At 42.0% G+C, this 18,769-nt stretch overlaps 1 protein-coding gene across 7 annotated transcripts in view; it reads left to right on the top strand.

Moving 5' to 3' along the window:
- Nucleotides 1-18,769, top strand: part of gria4a (glutamate receptor, ionotropic, AMPA 4a) — a 112,218-nt gene that overhangs the window by 77,261 nt on the left and 16,188 nt on the right. For all 7 annotated transcript variants that reach the window (XR_008415649.1, XM_053872280.1, XM_053872279.1 and 4 more), the window contains exons 11-14: nucleotides 1,271-1,477; nucleotides 3,831-4,046; nucleotides 4,703-4,863; nucleotides 16,266-16,464. Coding sequence is in view for 6 of the 7 variants with exons in the window: in XM_053872280.1 (XP_053728255.1) it covers nucleotides 1,271-1,477; nucleotides 3,831-4,046; nucleotides 4,703-4,863; nucleotides 16,266-16,464 (783 nt within the window). In the remaining variant the exon portion in view is untranslated. The remainder of the gene's footprint in view (nucleotides 1-1,270; nucleotides 1,478-3,830; nucleotides 4,047-4,702; nucleotides 4,864-16,265; nucleotides 16,465-18,769) is intronic.

Raw genomic sequence — 18,769 nt, 5'->3', positions numbered from 1 at the left:
AATGCTTGTTCAATCATTGTAAGCTGATGTTTATTGATGCATATTTGAAATTCAAAATGTTTAAACACCACAGATAACATTAACTGACAGAGTAAGTTTCTGACTTGTTTTAACCAAATACACCAGAACATCGCATAAACAGAAAGATGCCTCAATATTAATATATAACTATTCTGACACTGGTGTCAAGTCAGTCACATTTAGGTGCCGAAAATGATCATGTTTACTTTTCGGTGCAATGTTTTGACACAATCTATAAACCAAACTCAGCAACTTCCTTTTTTTTTTTTTTTTTTTCTGAGGATTAATTTGTGTTCTTGAAGCCGAAGTTTCGCATTCTCATCCTCTGGATGAAATGCAGCGAGCCAATAGAATCTTTGAATTCCTGCAAATGAATTGGCCAAAGTTCCCGGCGTATGATGCGTCTCTTTGATCTAGTCTGGCTGATATTGATTTACAAATGAAAGTCCTGCGTCTCCGTTGCTCATTTGACCCAGTTCCAATTTTTCAGTCTAATAAGCTCTTTTGCCAAACTGCCGCTGTTGCCACTGTGAATCAATTTTCAGACGATTCCTTTTTATTATCTTTGTAAATGATTTCACAGCCTTGAAATGCTGGATATTATAAAGCCTGTTCAATTAATTAGATGAGATGAGTCTGTGATTAAAGTGGGGGGGAGGGGGGGGGGGGTTTATCAAGTTAATAAGCTGGGTTTGGTTAGAGGATTACAGGGAGAACAGCCTGTGGCAAAGACCATAACTCACTGTGCATGATCAGCGCTGTCAGTCAAACCCGCCAGTGCCAGTGTGTGAGCGCGCGTCGATGCAGCGCTTTCATCTTTGCTCAAAGTTTATCTCAAATTCATTCGTCTTTTTACATCACAGGAGGCAGTGCAGATCATCCCTTTCTCTAACCAGTACAGTTCTTTCATCTCGGCAGCAGCGACTCAGGTTCAGGTCCCAGTGGAGCCAGGTAGTCAGAGGGAGGTGTAAAACAAAGCACAAGAAAGTCAGACGGGAGAAAAAGGAGCCACATCGACATGGCCTCACAAATCCAGCTGTGACATTTACTGCTACTGTTACTCTACTGTCTCATCAAGTCTTGTTTTGCTGGCGTGTTTAACCAAAATGAAAGACTTGAGAATCAATGGCTCAAACATACTTTAGTTATATCTGACGAAACAGCCGTTCTTGTTGCTTTCATGTCATACGCACGTGCTTGATCCTGATCCTCCAAACAGCTGTGTCTTTCTCCTCGACTGCCGTTGCAGGAAGGTCCTTACGTGATGCTCAAGAAGAACTGGGAGTTGTATGAAGGCAACGATCAGTATGAGGGATACTGCGTGGACCTGGCATCCGAGATCGCCAAGCACATCGGGATCAAATACAAGATCTCCATCGTACCAGACGGCAAGTATGGAGCCAGGGATCCGGAAACCAAAATATGGAACGGGATGGTTGGAGAACTTGTCTACGGGGTAAGAATAACTTTCTGCTCTCTGCTTTCAGATCTGACAAAATCTTTAGTTAGCAATCGGTCAAACTAAAACATTGAAGTTTCAGTGGTCAAATTTTTGTGTTTACATTTTTATCTATTTTTAAAAAAATATATAATTTCTGGACTGTAAGCCGCTGTTTTTTTCAGAACCCTGCATCTTATACAGTGATGCAGCTAATATATGGATTTTTACGGGCTAAAGAGAGTCATGCTGCCAAAATATTGAGTCTTATCAAATAAAACCTATGAAATAACAGGTGTTTTATTACCTTAAAGCGCTTAAGATGCGCTGTTTCGCCCGCATGTCCAAAGCTCTGCCAACAGAGCCGATCTCCTGGAGCACCGGAGACGAGAAGCAGCAGCTGAGACCAACTGTGGTGTCGGAACTTCAGACGCGTGGGCGCAAACAGCGCATTTTGAGCTCTTTAATGTGAATAAAAGATGTGATGACTTCACGATTCAAGTTCAGAACATTGCCGAGTTTGTTTCATGAGTCCGTCTCTAAACTAGACCCTGCTTTCAAAACTAGTTTAGATGTGATCCTCATGCATTTTTAAGCACCACAGACCTTTCTCCAGCGCAGACAGCACTTCTGCACCGGTGCAGCTTATGTGTGAACCAGATCTATTTTCCTTCTTAAATTTAGTGGGTGCGGCTAATATTCTGGTGCCTTCTGTAGTACGGAATTTACGGTAGTTGGTTGTTATTCATTAGTTAGTAGAAACATTTTGCAAGTCATACAGTAACTTTTGTGCTTATTATTTTTCCCAGAACGTATGAAATGTACTTCAATAACTTCTTTGCGGTATTCTAATTTATTCTTATATACTTATATAGAAAGAGTGTGTTTTTTGTTTTGTTTTACTATTGCATGTCTTTTGATCAATTTATTTAAATTTTATTTAGTTTTCCCTTATAAGGAAAAGTGATATTGTGACTGAAACAATGTATGAATCGGTTCGCAGCATTGTCCCAGTAAATAAAGCGTCCGACCCTTTGGAAAATAAATTGCCCCCTGCTGAATACAAATGCCCAACTCTCTGCCATTGTGAATCCCATCTATTTGCTCCTGATATCTTTCCCCTGTGGGACACCTTGTGGCATTCCGATTTCCTCCCCCGGTCCAAAAACACTCAAAGGTTAATTGGTGAATCTAAATTGTCCCCGGGTGTCACTGTGAGTGCTTTCCTGTCTATACCGGCCTTGCAATGGACTGACAACGTGTCCAGGGTTTTCCCTCCCTCTCCACAAAAATAATTGGGGTTGCTACAACCCCACTGTGGGTCTGGAGTGCTGGAATAAGCAGGCGGAAGAAGTGGACGGATGGATGGACTCACGGCGATAAGACTTCAGTGTTTGCCGATGTCGAGAGTGAAAGACTTTAAAGAATGACAGCAGTAGGAAGTGGAGCAGACAGGGACGCTCCCATGAACAAGTGTGATTTTATCGATAACAACAAGCCTAACCATGAACACGGCACAAACAACCTCCCTCTCAGGATACCGCGGGCGAAACTAGCATGCCGTGCACACACATTCACTCATGGGACACATTTCCACACAGTCCTGTAAACACAAATGACGGGTTATTCATCGATTGAGTGCTTTTACAGGCAACAAAACCCTGAAATATTAATGACAATGCCTATGGAAATGAAAATATTTTCAGTTACAGATTGTATATGGTCAGTAGCTTTGTATTTGTTCCTTGCATTACACAGTTGAGAGTTAAATAATACGACTGAAAGAGCTGAAAATAACTCCTGCCGTACAACTTATCTCTGGCACCAAGTCGCGTTGTTGCCATGGCAAATTCCAGCAGCAGTAGCGGGTCATTCCGTGAGAATTTGTCCGGCCAGCTAATAATGCGATGGACACCCATGCACGGTCTGAGAATTCACATTCCTCGCTTTATCAACACGCTCAAGACATTGGCAGTCACCACTCGCGGCCGCAGCACAGTGACAGAAATGATCAGCCTCAAGACTTGGTGGTGGACGGTAACGCGGCACAACCGCAGCTCAGTGACTGATCAGCTTTGATGTGTTCCAAACACTTCCCGTCCTCAGCGATGATCCGACCGACACGCAAACAAAACGCATGTTTGATGTGAAGCTGTTTATTTCACCTCGTCTCTCTTGGGTCTCCAAACAGCCAATTGTACTGTACTTATTGTTCAAAAGTATCCAGTTATTTATCTCTTTATATTGTTTGAAAAAAGAAAACACTCCTCTCCTCACAAGCTTTTTTTAAGATTGGACCAGACTGTATTGCCATTTGCCCTTTTTTCAGTTTTGACTGACATCTTCGCTTCCTGTATGTTTTGCTGTAAAGAAAGCAGAGATTGCTGTGGCCCCTCTGACCATCACTCTGGTGAGAGAAGAAGTGATTGACTTCTCGAAGCCCTTCATGTCCCTGGGGATCTCCATTATGATCAAGAAGCCCCAAAAGTCCAAGCCAGGCGTCTTCTCTTTCCTGGACCCTTTGGCCTACGAGATCTGGATGTGCATCGTGTTCGCCTATATTGGGGTCAGCGTCGTGCTCTTTCTGGTGGGTATTTTCGAGGCAGTTAGCAGCGACTAAGTGAGCGGTGACTGGTGCTTTATCCGCCATCTGTTGATTCTGGTTGTGTTTGATATGAACTATAATGCATTATCTTTATGTTGGCTGAAAACAGCCTTTTTTTTAATCCATGGAATTTATTTATTGTAGTAGCTTCGCCTCGACATCCAGTCATGTTTAGTTCTATAAGTTGAATTTACGATGTGCTTTATTATGGGCATAAAATGCATGTTATTGTCCTTCATTCAGACTTATCCCACCAATATGTTTGCGTTTTTACAGGAGTGTATTTGTCAATTCTAAATCACCCTAAATTTTAATTTGAAGCAAATAGAATGAGAAAATGTAAAAAAAAAAGAGAAAGTTGCTTGATGCTTCATAAAATACTAGTCATTATAGTCGTGAGAAAATCAAGTAATATTTGTGTCAGTAGTTTTTAAATATATAATGTAATATATCCCACTGTAAAACCAAGTGACTGTGTGTATATATATATTTTTTTAAATTATATTCTCACTATTATATCACTTTCCATTTCAATTCCTCATTGAAAAAAAAAGAAAAAAAAAGTTTTTTAAACAAAGGTGTTTCTTATTCTTTCATGCTCTCTGAATCTTACATTTTTTTTCCCCGCCGTGTCTCAGGTGAGCCGCTTCAGTCCGTACGAGTGGCATGCGGAGGAGCCCGAGGAGGGCACCAATGACCAGGGCCCCACTGACCAACCTCCGAATGAGTTTGGCATCTTCAACTCTCTCTGGTTTTCACTTGGAGCATTCATGCAACAAGGATGTGACATCTCACCACGGTGAGGGAGCCAGATCCTGTGTGTGTGTGTGTGTGTGAGCTGCTTCATGTTTAAAATCGTTTGCGGTATCAAGAAAGTGGAAAGTGTGGTTGTTTAACTGTCTGGAATTGAGTGGGGAAGTTTTATTCTGCTGCGATCCAGACACTTGACAATGTGAATCGCCTCTTTTAGCGCTCTTGTCACAGTAGCAGATGCGCTGCACACACACGCGTTAAAAGTGTCAAAGAAAAAAAAGGAAAAACACCTGCGTGCCGGAGTGGCTGGCGCGCAAGATCCAGTGGTCGGTTAGGTGTGTATGCATTTTTAATAGACAACTAAAAAGTCCAGTTGTATTTTTAGAATATTTATAAGAATATGGAACTTTATTATTGATAACCTTTGAATGCAGTGAAATATTCATGGCCGTCATCCTCAAGGCCTTAAGGGAGCAAATCTGAAGAGCAGCAGGGAGACCCCCGCTCGCATCACTCTGAGCTGTGGGTGATGTTAGGTTAATTTAAAAAGCCGTATTGGTGACAAAAACCCTGCAGTCTGGGGGTGACAGTCGAATCTTTGCCAATATGTAACAATTTAAAGCAATGAACATAAGCGCCCAGCGAGCCCAAGTAAAGAGCCCTTATTTGCTCCCATTCTTTCAGAATAATAATTATTTTTTATTCACTTTCATGTAAGTGAGAACAAGTTTTTGTTTTGTTTTGTTTGGGGCTGTTTTGTTTTTTGTTTTGTTTTTTGTCACAACTGTTATTTAAATTTTTTAGATTGCCAGATACGAGCGGTCGGATCGAAAAGAGGGTTGTGGCTCTTCTGTAGAAAAAGGTGCAGAAGTTTCATCTTGTATTAGAGATTCAAAGCAAAGTCAGTCTTCCAATTGTAAAAGCAGGTGGAGAGGTCTTTCCTCTGCTTGTTTTTTTCTTGTGCACTCAATATAACATCATTTTGCATATGGATTTATGATAGTACTAGTTTCATATGTGATTCCTTGTGATGGGTTGATGAGGCTTCATGAAACAGTGTCCTAACTTTCAAAAGCCACTAGATGGCACTGTGTGCTTTATAATCTCCGCTTTCCTTTGAGCAATAGTTTCTAGTGATGGGTTGATGAGGCTTCATGAAACAATGTCCTAACTTTCAAAAGCCACTAGATGGCACTGTGTGCTTTATAATCTCCGCTTTCCTTTGAGCAATAGTTTCTAGTGATGGGTTGATGAGGCTTCATGAAACAATGTCCTAACTTTCAAAAGCCACTAGATGGCACTGTGTGCTGTATAAACTCCACTTTGCTTTGAGCAATAGTTTCTAGTGATTGGTTGATGAGGCTTCATGAAAAAGTGTCCTTATTTTCAGAGCTCAGTAGGTGGTGCTCTTTAGAAATGATGTGGGTTTCGTTGAAATGGTTGGTCAAATCCAATGATTTTGGAGCAGAGACTGCCATCTAGTGGGCTCTTGATATGAGGACACTGTTTCATGAAGCCTTACAACTCCATAGTGATCTCTCAGTCAAAAAAAGAGGGGGGAAAATACGTACCATCTTGGAATGTTTGCTCTGCTCTCGTCCATCTGCTGTGTGGCCAATGCCTGTAAATGCTTTTGTCATAACCACTGAAACAATTAAACTAAACAACTAAAAGAAGCAACCACATAAGCTAAGCTCTCTGATCAATCTATCTTTTTCAAACTTCAACCAGATTCCAAAAAACACACTCATATTTCTTTCTGAGTTTCATCTTGTAATCTGTGTTTGCTGCAGCGTTCCTTATGAAAGTGTGTGCTGAGGTGGGAATTTTCGTGTTGGCCTTGAATTGTGCTGCGTGCAGTCCCCCTGGGAACCATGCATCGGACAGGTAGTGGAACTTTAAAGAAAGGATCGAGGTGTTGGCCGGGATATTCACTGCAGCAGTGGGTCTGATGAAGGAAAGAGGGAGAAGATAAGAAAATGCTTCATGAGTCTGGGTGGTGCCACGCTGTATCAGTACTGGTGCTGGCTGGAGAATAGCTTCTCAATCGCTCAAAGGTTAGAATTAGATCTGGAAGTTCAGCACTGTATTGATTCAAAACACCCTGTCAACTTAAATGTCCGCTGTCAAAGAGATAGAAATAGGATTTATCTATTAATTCTGAAGCCTTTTTTGATATAAACTACGCACTGATATTTATTTCAGTTTATTTTTAGCAATTTTATTATAGTATATATACATTGAGGGAATATCATAAATCAACTCAACCAGCTATCTTGCGAGCTAGCTGCAATATTCAGTTCCTTTTTGAAAGGAAAAACTGAATATTACTGCATAAATAAAATTGAAACTCTGCCAAAAGTGAGAAGCTTTCTCAGCACCCACAGCAAGACTCCATCACTCGCAAGAACTGTTCAAAATGTTTGCGCTGCTTCTGTCTCTCCACTAATGTGATATTTCACATGAAGCAAGTGTCCGTCTCATAAATCACCCCTCCCTGTCACTTCCGATGGTTCGGACTCTGCTGTAATAAACGCCAGATTATATTCTCTCCATGAGAAAGCTGTCACTTGTGGTTTTGCCATCCCCTTCGTCTCATGTCATTCACCGGACTGAGGAAAGTTGAAATGGAAATTTCCCGCCACTGACATTGAACTAGTAAAAAACATTCAAACATGAGTTGTTTGAAACATATTGAAAAATATATTTTCCATTTTAGCTGCTTTATTATAATTAAATCTGAGTTGGGATTACGTAATTTTGCAGTCTCCCACTGAAGAACAATGTGCAGCCTGAGTCAGTCGGCGAGTGTCTTACTCCTCTGTTACGCTCTCACACTTTGCAACACAGAGGTTTATTTAATCTGTCACGCTCCGCTCACTCTTCTGTTCCGTCTAAGCCGCTGCAACACTCAGCCCCAGCGCCCCTGCATCATCGCGGTGCATATCGCATATCATCAACCACACCTCTGCTCCAGCGTCCCGCCGTACCTGCTGCCTGTGATGAAGGATCTTGGAGGAAATGTTGTCACTCCCAAGCCTTTCAAAGATCAGCCTGTCGGGGAGTGATTAGGCTGGAGTGACAGCCTCCGTCATTACCAGGGAAAAGACGTTTTTTACGTGTTTATCTGACCGCCCCCGGAGGGAGGGAGTGACTTTAATACCCGCCTAATAACTCAATCACAATGCCGACAAAAACTGTGAAGAAGCCCAGTTTCCAGCCGTGAAATCCAGTTATGTATGAAGCCACATTGGCAGCACATCACCATGCCATTTATTATTTCCATCCCTGTGGCACAGTCCTCTCATCGTGTATTCCAGCGTTCACCTTTGGAGGAAGGCAAAGTCGTAACGCCAGTGTCACTCAACACTTGGAGCAGTAATCGCTCTATAAATTTCTGCATGCTGTGCAAAACCATTTTTTATTTCCTTCATCCGCTACACCTGATGAGTCACACTTCGACTATAGCCTGATCATTCTCAATGACACCTTGGATTCCACTATACCGAGCTTCATGTAATAAAATACCCTGTTAATGTATATGTGCGACACCTATCTATCCATCTGTCTGTCTGTCTGTCTGTCTGTCTGTCTATCTCTCTATCTATCTATCTATCTATCATCTATCTATCTATCTATCTATCATCTGTCTATCCATCCATCCATCCATCCAACCATCCATCCATCCCTCCATCCATCCATCCATCTGTCTATCTATCTGATATGGTCAGGTGGAAATTTCGGTGCTGGAACCGGAAGTTAGCATGCGCTCTACCAACTAACGTTTACTGGTGAGCGCATGCGCACAAGGTTATATCATATATATTGTACGGTTATGTTGTTGTACCATTGTGAATTTCGTTTTTTTAATGATTAAAAAACGAAATCCAAACGTCGGTTATAAGACAGTCTCTGCTAACCTGGTGGGTGGGACTAACACATTCGCCCTCATCACTACCGTAACAAGTGTATGTTTTTGTGTTTTCTGTTAATTGCGTTGTGTTTTCTGTTCATTGCGTTGTGTTTTCTGCTATTTGTGTTGTGGTTTGAGTTAATTTTGTGGTGTTTCCTGTTAATTTTGCTGTGTTTTGCACTCGGCCACCTTATATGTGTTTCACATTTAAAAGCCCTTCCCCCTCTTTTTTACACTTTCACTGAACAAGGTTTATGCAGCGACAGACCAGATCAGGCAGCGACAGTTTCGTCTCTGATAACGTGATGACATCCTTATGCAATAAGCACGCGCACAAGACAAATACTCGCGCATGCCAGTAGTTATCTTCGGATGCGCAGCAGGTTTGGTCTAAGTTGAGAGAGAGAGTTGAGTTCAGCATGCGCGTTATTAACTTCCAGTTCCAGGGCCGGAATTTACACATCGCGCAAGCGGACCAGATCAGCTAGCCTGCTAGCCTGCTAGCTAGCGTGCTACGTTGGGATATATATATATATATACATGGCGGAAGAGAAGTGCATTCACAGTACCCAGTGTTGTTGAGGCGTGTTCTCACATGGGCAATTATTAGATGTGAACATCTCACCACCGCTCTCTGTTGTTCTCCCTGCCATCACATGGACTTCCTGAGGGCAGCTCCTCCCACAGTCCTAAAACATATAGAGGTTAATTGATGGCTCTGGGTTGCCTCTAGGTGCAAATGCCTTAGTGGTGTTCTATTATTATTATTCAGGTTTTCTTTTTTTTCCCCAACAAACACTGGAGCACATTCAGTGTCAGGCACATCCCTCCACCGTGCACCACAGAAGACATACAAGGCATGACCGTAACACTGTCGGCTGTTGTGATGGAGCACCTTCCTTCCACCGCGCTTATCTTTGCTATGATGTGGCATTTCTATATTTCCATCAAGAACAAAATTATACTCAATTCACACCTAAAAATAAGAAAAATACTTTCATTATTTTAGAGGCTGTGACTTGAACATAGTCTGAGTCACACGTAATATGTGATCGGTAATCTATAATTACCAGCTATGTGTAGTTATCTACTGACATATCAATGAGCCAGTGAGGACCTTTTCTCTTTCTCCGTCTACAACCACATCTAAGGCATCGATCTGCAGCAGACGTTTCCCTGTTTCAAATAGCGTTTCAGCTGCATCCCAGAGAGAAGAGTGTTCAGCAGGCGCATAATCAGGCTCCGTCTTCCAAAGCCCTGCGCACACTTCCTCTGGCTTGATCCTTCTCCTGCCTCCACCACTGTGGTATCAGTCTTGCCAGTGGGGACCACGGAGCCGGGATATGAAGGTTGACATTTACAGTGGAGCAGGGAGTAAAGCAAGGAGACCGTGTCTACAGGAATTCTGTGACAACCAATGTTTATGGTTATTTTTACACATCGAAGTTTGCCTCCCAGCCACTTCTCTGTGAGCACAAGGCTCTTGTGTCTTGTAATGGTCACGAGCAGATCTTTTCACTGCAGGCTGCTTCGCCATCGTACCTTGCCGTGTGTGTTGTATATTGAGCTGCCATAGCGGGTCTATTGGTATGCTGCATGGGTACTTCTCTCCTTGCTGCAGTCATCTCTGCAGTCTTGGAGACAGGGTATAACACACACTCCTATTCAGTCCTGCTGCTCCTGTTTAGTCCTCCCCTTCCTGCTTACTCTCTCTGCATTACCACCTCTATTAATGGCCGCTGTCTCTTGGTCAATCCGTTTTGTTTCATCTGCTCTCCTCCTCTTCTTCCCCTTAGCTATCCCTGCATGTTCGCTGCACTTTACTCATTATTTTAGAAAATATTGCGGGTTAATTTATCAATAAAATGCAACACACTTTTCAAATAACGGCGACGTTCATGCACGTGCGGTCGATTCATCACTATTGAAACTGGGTTCAACAATTGTCAGTGACATCTCTTCTCTGTGTTACATAAATATAACACATATTCATGTGATATTTCTGTTGTACTCATCGCTATTTGACATTTCAAGACAATTATTTACCATTATTTTGTTGTTAATAAACTAAATAAAACCAGTAACTAAAACAAAATATAGAATACCGTGTAACATAAAATAAACACTCCCAGAGCGATAATAATGGCGACGTGCAGTCGATTCATCACTATTGGCGTGTACACTCTCACCTCTGTGAAACTGGGTTCAACAATTGTCAGTGACATCTCTTCTCTATGTTACATAAATATAACACATATTCATGTGATATTTCTGTTGTACTCATCGCTATTTGACATTTCAAGACAATTATTTACCATTATTTTGTTGTTAATAAACTAAATAAAACAAGTAACTATAACAAAATATAAACTAAACTGTAACATAAAATAAGCACTCCCAGAGCGATAATAATGGCGACGTACAGTCGATTCATCACTATTGGCGTGTACACTCTCACCTCTGTGAAACTGGGTTCAACAATTGTCAGTGACATCTCTTCTCTATGTTACATAAATATAACACATATTCATGTGATATTTCTGTTGTACTCATTGCTATTTGACATTTCAAGACAATTATTTACCATTATTTTGTTGTTGTAAATGGTTGTAAGCAGCTGTCAAACCAATGAAGTAAAATGAATAATAAACTAAATAAAACAAGTAACTAAAACAAAATATAAAATACACTGTAACATAAAATAAACACTCCCAAAGCGATAATAATGGCGACGTGCAGTCGATTCATCACTATTGGCGTGTACACTCTCACCTCTGTGAAACTGGGTTCAACAGTTGTCAGTGACATCTCTTCTCTATGTTACATAAATATAACACATATTCATGTGATATTTCTGTTGTACTCATTGCATTTTGACATTTCAAGACAATTATTTACCATTATTTTGTTGTTGTAAATGGTTGTAAGCAGCTGTCAAACCAATAACCAATAAACTAAATAAAACAAGTAACTAAAACAAAATCTAAAATACCATGTAAGATAAAATAAACACTCCCAGAGCGATAATAATGGCGACGTGCGGCCGATTCATCACTATTGGCGTGTAGACTCTCACCTCTGCGATGAAGCTGAACGGAGCTGGCAGGCGACAGACACACTTCAGTGCCGTGACCTAAGGTGATGTTGGGATGTGTCCTCCATCATTTGGTCAGGTCTTTTGCTTTCTTATGATTTGGATCTGCACATGAGAGGACAGTGGCATGACAATGGATCCACACTCTGCTATTCAAGTAGAATAAATCGACAGAGAAGTGTTCATCCGGGGCATTTCGAGGATTGAATTATTTTTGGTCAATAAGCATCTGAAATTACAGCTGCTGGGGTGTTAAATAGTTAATGGTAACTGCAAACCCCGATAATGGCCGGGCTGCAGATGTGTACTCAGACTTACTGAGGAATTAATGACCAGCTTCAAAGTCACAACAGATGCGCTGGCTGAGTCTGTGATAACATCATCGCGCTGCACTTTAGCGTAGTTTCTTCATTTTTGCTTGCAAAATGCAGCCAGATTTTGATGAGTCAGAGTTTCGCTCTCCCTCTGTAAAGTTTAAAATATTAAGGGATGTATGGGTGAACGGAGAAAGGAAGGAAGGGGGACAACGGCTCTTTTGTCCATGTTTTCAATCTTTCTGTTTTGACAATCTAAACGTATTAAAATTGTGTGGATATTGGCAAATGAAGTAGTACATCGATAGCATCAAATACAACTGAGAATTGAAATAATGGGTTCACATCCCAGTGAGGTAACCAGTGTGGCCCCATCCATTGTAACCAATGCTGTAACTCTTTAAGCATTATGATATTTGCCAAGCTAATAGCATATCTGAGACACGTTTCTAGCATGAAATGATGGGTCCAATAACTGTCAGAGACATCTCTTCTCTATGTTACATAAATATAACACATATTCATGAGCAATTTCTGTTGTATTCATCGCGATTTGACATTTCAGGACAATTATTTACCATTATTTTGTTGTTGTAAATGGTTGTAAGCAGCTGTCAAACCAATAGATAAAATTAAAATTGAGACAAAAAATAAATATATATATATAAAATACAAAGTAACATAAAATAAAATAAACTCTCCAGAGTGCAGACCTCCACCAAGCCAGTCATTTACATCGATTTCGTAGCCAGGACCACTTGCACAAGACACACTGTGGGAGGAAAGAAGAGTTACTTGCACTCCATATGTGTTGGTGGTCTTCATAATAGTGATGGATAAATGAGGCATCATAAAGCGTTTCGACACAATGACACACTGTGCTGATACTGTGTCGCTGAATACTGACACCTGCTGGACAGTAAAAATCTTTTGGGACGCAGGTGAAACTAAACAATATAAAAATCTCAACACCAGATGGAGACAGTCCGGAAAATAAAATCAAACTGTTCAGAAACCAAAACAAGCGTCCATGAGCGCAAAGTAACGGAGGAGAACCAGAGTCCAAGACACGGAGTAAGTCCACAGGATTGGGGGGAGAGGAACCACGGGGAACAGGCACAGACACACAGAGCGAGCAGAAGTTCAAGTAGAGCGGAGGAGAGAAAAGCAGGAAGCTGTCCAAAACAATATGACCAGACGGAGGGGTTTGTGACAGGATTGCTCCTTTTCATTTTGAAATCTGCAAAGATTCCTGGCTACAGATGGTACAATCATTATGAATATTTCCTGAAAATTTTGTCTGTTCATCTGTTTTTGAGTTATTGTGCTTACAGACAAATTGTACTGAAAATTGGAGGGGAGGAAAAGAAGGGGCAGCATTTCTGTGACTGGGAAATTTTTAAAAAATATATAGCAAGAAGGAGAGAGAAATAATGTTAGTAAAAAGAAAAAAATATGAATTTATTTCTTAACAACTTGACAACTGTTTTCAATAAATAAGTATGAAAGAAATACAAGCAAAACTGCGTCGAAAAAACAGGTAAAGTGTAAGTCCAGGTAAAATGTATGATATTAAATAATTGAATGAAGGATTAAAAGCAATGAAAATAAGAAAAGAAAAACACCCTCACAAAAGGTAAAACCTTGGGCAGAGGTGCCACAGTTCTATTTCATCAGTTTCATAGTTTCACGCTAACCAGACGCTGGTAAGGCAGGTACAAAGGGTCTGAAACTGTTGAACTACCCTTTTAAACTGGGGTCTCAGACTGATCCACCAAGGGGCTGAGTTTTGTTCCAGTAAAATTGAAGCCCTTGCTCAGTGAGGAAAGCCAGCTGCAGCGCGCGGAAAAGCATCATGCATCAGAAATATGTGTGCTGTGGTGTGACAGCCTGAGAGAGAGGAGGAGGAGCCATTAATCTTACACGCAGAAGATTGGGGAAGCAATCTGTTGGCTATCATAGATGATACATGACCAGCAATAGACTGAGTCGCCTGTTGCATACCAACACACACACAGACGAATCACAGGGAGGATCAAGGACGTCACTTGCAAAGCTCAACCTCAAACACTCAAATTCCTTGGTGCAGCAGTGAAGGATGGAGGCCACACATAGTTAGACACATAAATGGATCAATGTGCTCACACTGTTTTCTGCTTCCACCCGTGAACATATTCAACGTCGCGCGAGGCCAAAGATCGATGAGTTTTAGGAATCTTCTGCGACATTCACAATTTCTGGAAGCAAATTGCATTTACTACAAAGGTTCCCATCGAATCTGTTATCATCCGCTCGCTTGAGGTCGGGTCGCAGGAACAGCAGAGGCCCCGCCTGACTAGAATCCTCCTCCAGCCTCTCTGGGAGAACACTGGGCTGTTCCCAGTCCTGAACGTGCCGGAGGTTTTCAGGGGAGAAAAAAAAAGTCGGGCCTTCTTTCCCAAGCAACCTGGCCTCCGATAAGAAAATGATGGAGGGTGGTTTGAATTTCAAAAATGTGTTGTCTCATTTATGTGCTTATCCCAGTCCGTTTATTGAGGTGACTATCTCACTGTTCTCCTCCAAAACTCCTCCAAAATAGGTGCTCTCACATTGCTGAGTCCAGTTAAACAGACTTTATATAAGCGTAAAAAAAATAAAAACATGCATAACCAGTGTACTTTGATTTTTTTTAAATCATATATTTTATGTCAAGAATTCTGCAGTATTGTACTGAAATGTTTAGTACCCCAAAAAGGAGCTTGTTTTCTATTTAATGACTTTATCTTTGCTTGTATCACGTTGTTTTTAGCATGTTGCACACTGTATTCAAGAGTCATTATATCAAGCCGCCCCTGTTACGCCCCTTTAAATATTGATAACTTGGGTTACTCTACTTTACGTTCTTAAGTGCTGATGTTTTACAGCCGAGTCGGCTCCCGGCTGAATCGGAGGTCTTTTCTTTAATGCACTTCTTTAGAGGAGGAAATAAGTATATTATTTTTCTGCGTCTCTGTGCACTCCGCCTTCCCTCCTCTTTTTTTTTGGTATAAACAAGTCTGCTTAAATAAATTGAAGCGCCATTGGCTTTGATGTCCCTGCCCTCTATTGGCTGGTAAAGAGGATAAACATAAAGAAAAGAGAGGAAGCCGATTGCATTCTGTTTCAAGTAGCTTTTGAGCGTGCAGAGAAGTTATTTTAGCGCCAAGTAATGACAGAATCCACAATGTGATGGAAGAGGAACCTCCCACCCCTTTTCACTGAGAGAAACCTTGAGGCTGATCAGGAAGCTGTGTGTAAATAAAATATCTGGTCGAGTGTTTTGCTTTTGAAAAGCTGCTTTCACCAGGTGGACAATTTTCTGTCAACACTGGTGGGGAAAATGTGTGAAAAGCAAGACAGACAATAAAGGAAATAAGGGTTAAATTCAAAAGAAATGATTGGAGGTGTAAAATATCCAGACTTGTTACGGTCAGCTTTTCCGATGAAGTTTAGTGATTTAACTGTGCCAACCATTCACTGGGAAACCACTGCTGTGTTTTGTCCCATGCCATCATTTGGGTGTTTGCCAAAATGTCCAGATGTAACTGATCAACTTGTCAGTTTGGCTGTTCAAGAAATCTGCGACTTTGATACACGAGTGATTTTTAATTTACATTCCATGTGTTCACTGTCTTCAAGCTCAGAAGCAGACGGTGCAAGACGCCCTTCACTGTGACTTTCCCATCTTACTTTGAGACTAGACTTTCTCCTGTTGTATTAACTTTGAAACTGTTGAAGAATTTTTTTAAGCTTAAAAAACGTAATTTTAATCTATTAAATCAAATGCCAAATGTCAAAACCAGTCCATTATGTGGTGTGGCGGCCTGGCAAGCATCAAGCAGGTCAGCGAGTTTGTCAGATCACAGTCGTCGTGTTGTTCCTCCTGCACCATTCAGTTGGTATTTATTCATACATAGCATTGCCTGTTTGACAAAGAGCTCAAACCAAGGAGATACAGTGATGCTATTCAGGGGCCATGACATGGAATGATTTAAGACCCCTGTTGTACATGATACTGACAAACAGCGTTGTTTTGTTGAACATGTTAATCCTGGTAGATCCTTATAAAATAACACACTTGGTCTTTGTTTCTGTCTTCTGCTCTCCAGTTCCTTGTCTGGACGTATTGTCGGAGGCGTTTGGTGGTTCTTCACCCTCATCATCATTTCCTCATACACCGCCAACTTGGCTGCCTTCCTCACCGTAGAGAGGATGGTTTCACCCATTGAAAGCGCTGAAGACTTGGCCAAGCAGACGGAGATCGCCTACGGCACCCTGGACTCAGGATCGACCAAAGAATTCTTCAGAGTAAGACCTTCAAACACGCCGCATGAATCTGTGAGACTCATTAGGCTTTTAATTTGAAAGGGAGAGACAACTCTTTCAACTCTGCATGTCTTGCTGAGATAGCCGGCGGTGTCGACTTGACGAATATATTTCAGAATCACCCCAGGATGCTATTAGAACAGAGCTACATAAAGTGATCATTGCAACATCATCACATATAGTGGCAGCTAATGTCATGCAGGCAGACAAAGAGGGAATATGTGCTTGTTAGTTGAAGTCCCTTTCTGTGAGAGTAAAGAGGAGGTGAAGGCTGGACAGACAGGAGAAGCTTGCCGGAATACATCTGTGGGAATGAGAGGGAGGCATGAGGAAGGGTGAAGTTGTGTGAGTGGAGGTGAAGAAAACGTCAAGCGAAAGTCATCCGGTGTAATGGTCAGAGATGAAGGGAGGTGAAGAGGAGAGTGCAGGCGAGGTTGAGGGTAATTCATGTAACGGCTCATTTAATAGGGGCTGGTTCTTAAAACCCACAAAAACAGTAGGCTTTTCGTGTTTACAGAGAGCATAAATGAAGAAGAGCAGGAAGACACCAGGCGCCGCCATTCTCCGTTTAGCTGCGACTAGGGATGGGCGATAACTTATCATACACGACATAAACACAATATCCACGACGGTAATTCTGCAGCTCATGATAAATTCACAACACTTGCATACATGAACATGACGAGAACGTGACGTCGTGCCACGCTCTCCACCTCCGTGGCGTTTGACAGCTGACACCGGCATGTGACAGTGTGGTGGTTGTTTTATTAGATGGAGTGGTCCTCATAGGTTCTCTGCCTTGGTTCATATCAACACATGCAGGTCTACCGCTGCACTGGTGCCTCAGCAAAACACCCTGGTGAAAATAGTGGGATATTGGACTGAGCTCCGCTCCGGTATTGGCAGCAGCGTCCTCTTCTGCATCCCCATTAGCGTTCACTGATCGCAGACACACTCTCACAGGCAGCACTAATGCTACAACCCAGCATCAGTTAGGGACCATCAACAAATTCTAAACCGGTCAGATTATGAGCGAAATCTTCAATAAGGCAATGAAAAACAACCATTTTAGGAGAGAGAATGGTGAAAAGGTTTTTCTTCACACAAGACAATAATGATTTTGAGAATAGAATATGACTAAATGATCATTTATTCACATTATTTCTCATATTCCTTCAATAGCATCTAGGAAAGGTGTCCAGACTGGTCCATAGTTACAGTAAACTGTTAAGAAACATGAGATACAGCAGACAGATGGTTCAATTTAACCCCTAAATACAACTGGCATAAAACTAACATAAAACAGTTTCAAGAGAGACTGTTATCGCCGAATTTACTGCATTTATCGCGATAACATTTTTGTCTGTATCGCCCATCCCTAGCTGCGACACGGAAAAGTGAAAATTCCCCATGCAGTGCAGTGGAGTCAACCTGACTAGACCTAGTGACCCACACACTGGGGCACTGAGGACGCCATTTAATACACACCCGCCTCCCCTCTCCCACACACAAGCGCAGGAGCTCGAGGAGAAACGCGGTGCGCAAAAACAAATCCGCTCTGTCATCACGCTCTGCACTCAGAATTGTTTGGGTGCCGGAGTGTCCTGTTAGTGTACATGCCACATTTACAGTTATGCTTGGTAAAGATGTGTACTTGGGCACGTGGTGTATCAGACAGTTTGTGCCTCTGTGAGCCGCTTTGGCATCATCAACGTAAGGAGCAGGCTGGAATCTTTGGAGGGTGAAAAAGCAATTTACTCTCCCACAGCTGAGGGGGATTCGCCACCACCATTAATTATCTGTGGGAGTCGGCACATTTGGGGCCACGCAGGCACGTATGCCCACACCCAGGCGCACGTGTGTTCCAGTGCCCATCTGCATTGATCAGTTCTCCATCGTGCGCCGGGCTCTTTTGTGGAGGAAGGTAGGAAGAGACAGACATCTTCCCCTCTGAGGCACCAACTTATTCATGCGCTGTTATCATTATCCTCATCGCTCCTCTCCTTCACACACACTGAAGTATAAACACGCATTCTGCTGTCGCTCTGAACAACTGAATTGTTACAAATCTTAAAGACAAAAGTCCCGACGTGTTACTGAGGACATGAGGGAAGCTGTGAATCCGTAATGGACACTTGTGGGCAGAGGGAAGTGAAAGCAGGGGATACGGAGAGACGAGGGCTGACGTTGATGGACGCCTGTCACACACCGGTGACACACTTTAGCTCACACACACGCTCGGCCTGAGTTATACGTGTGAAACTGTGCAGCACAGTCCATAACAGCT

Source organism: Synchiropus splendidus, chromosome 8 (genome assembly GCF_027744825.2).
Source record: "Synchiropus splendidus isolate RoL2022-P1 chromosome 8, RoL_Sspl_1.0, whole genome shotgun sequence".
In the NCBI taxonomy this organism is placed as follows: domain Eukaryota; kingdom Metazoa; phylum Chordata; class Actinopteri; order Syngnathiformes; family Callionymidae; genus Synchiropus; species Synchiropus splendidus.
The sequence above is the reverse complement of the archived record's forward strand: the minus strand, read 5'-3'. Positions and strand labels throughout refer to the sequence as shown.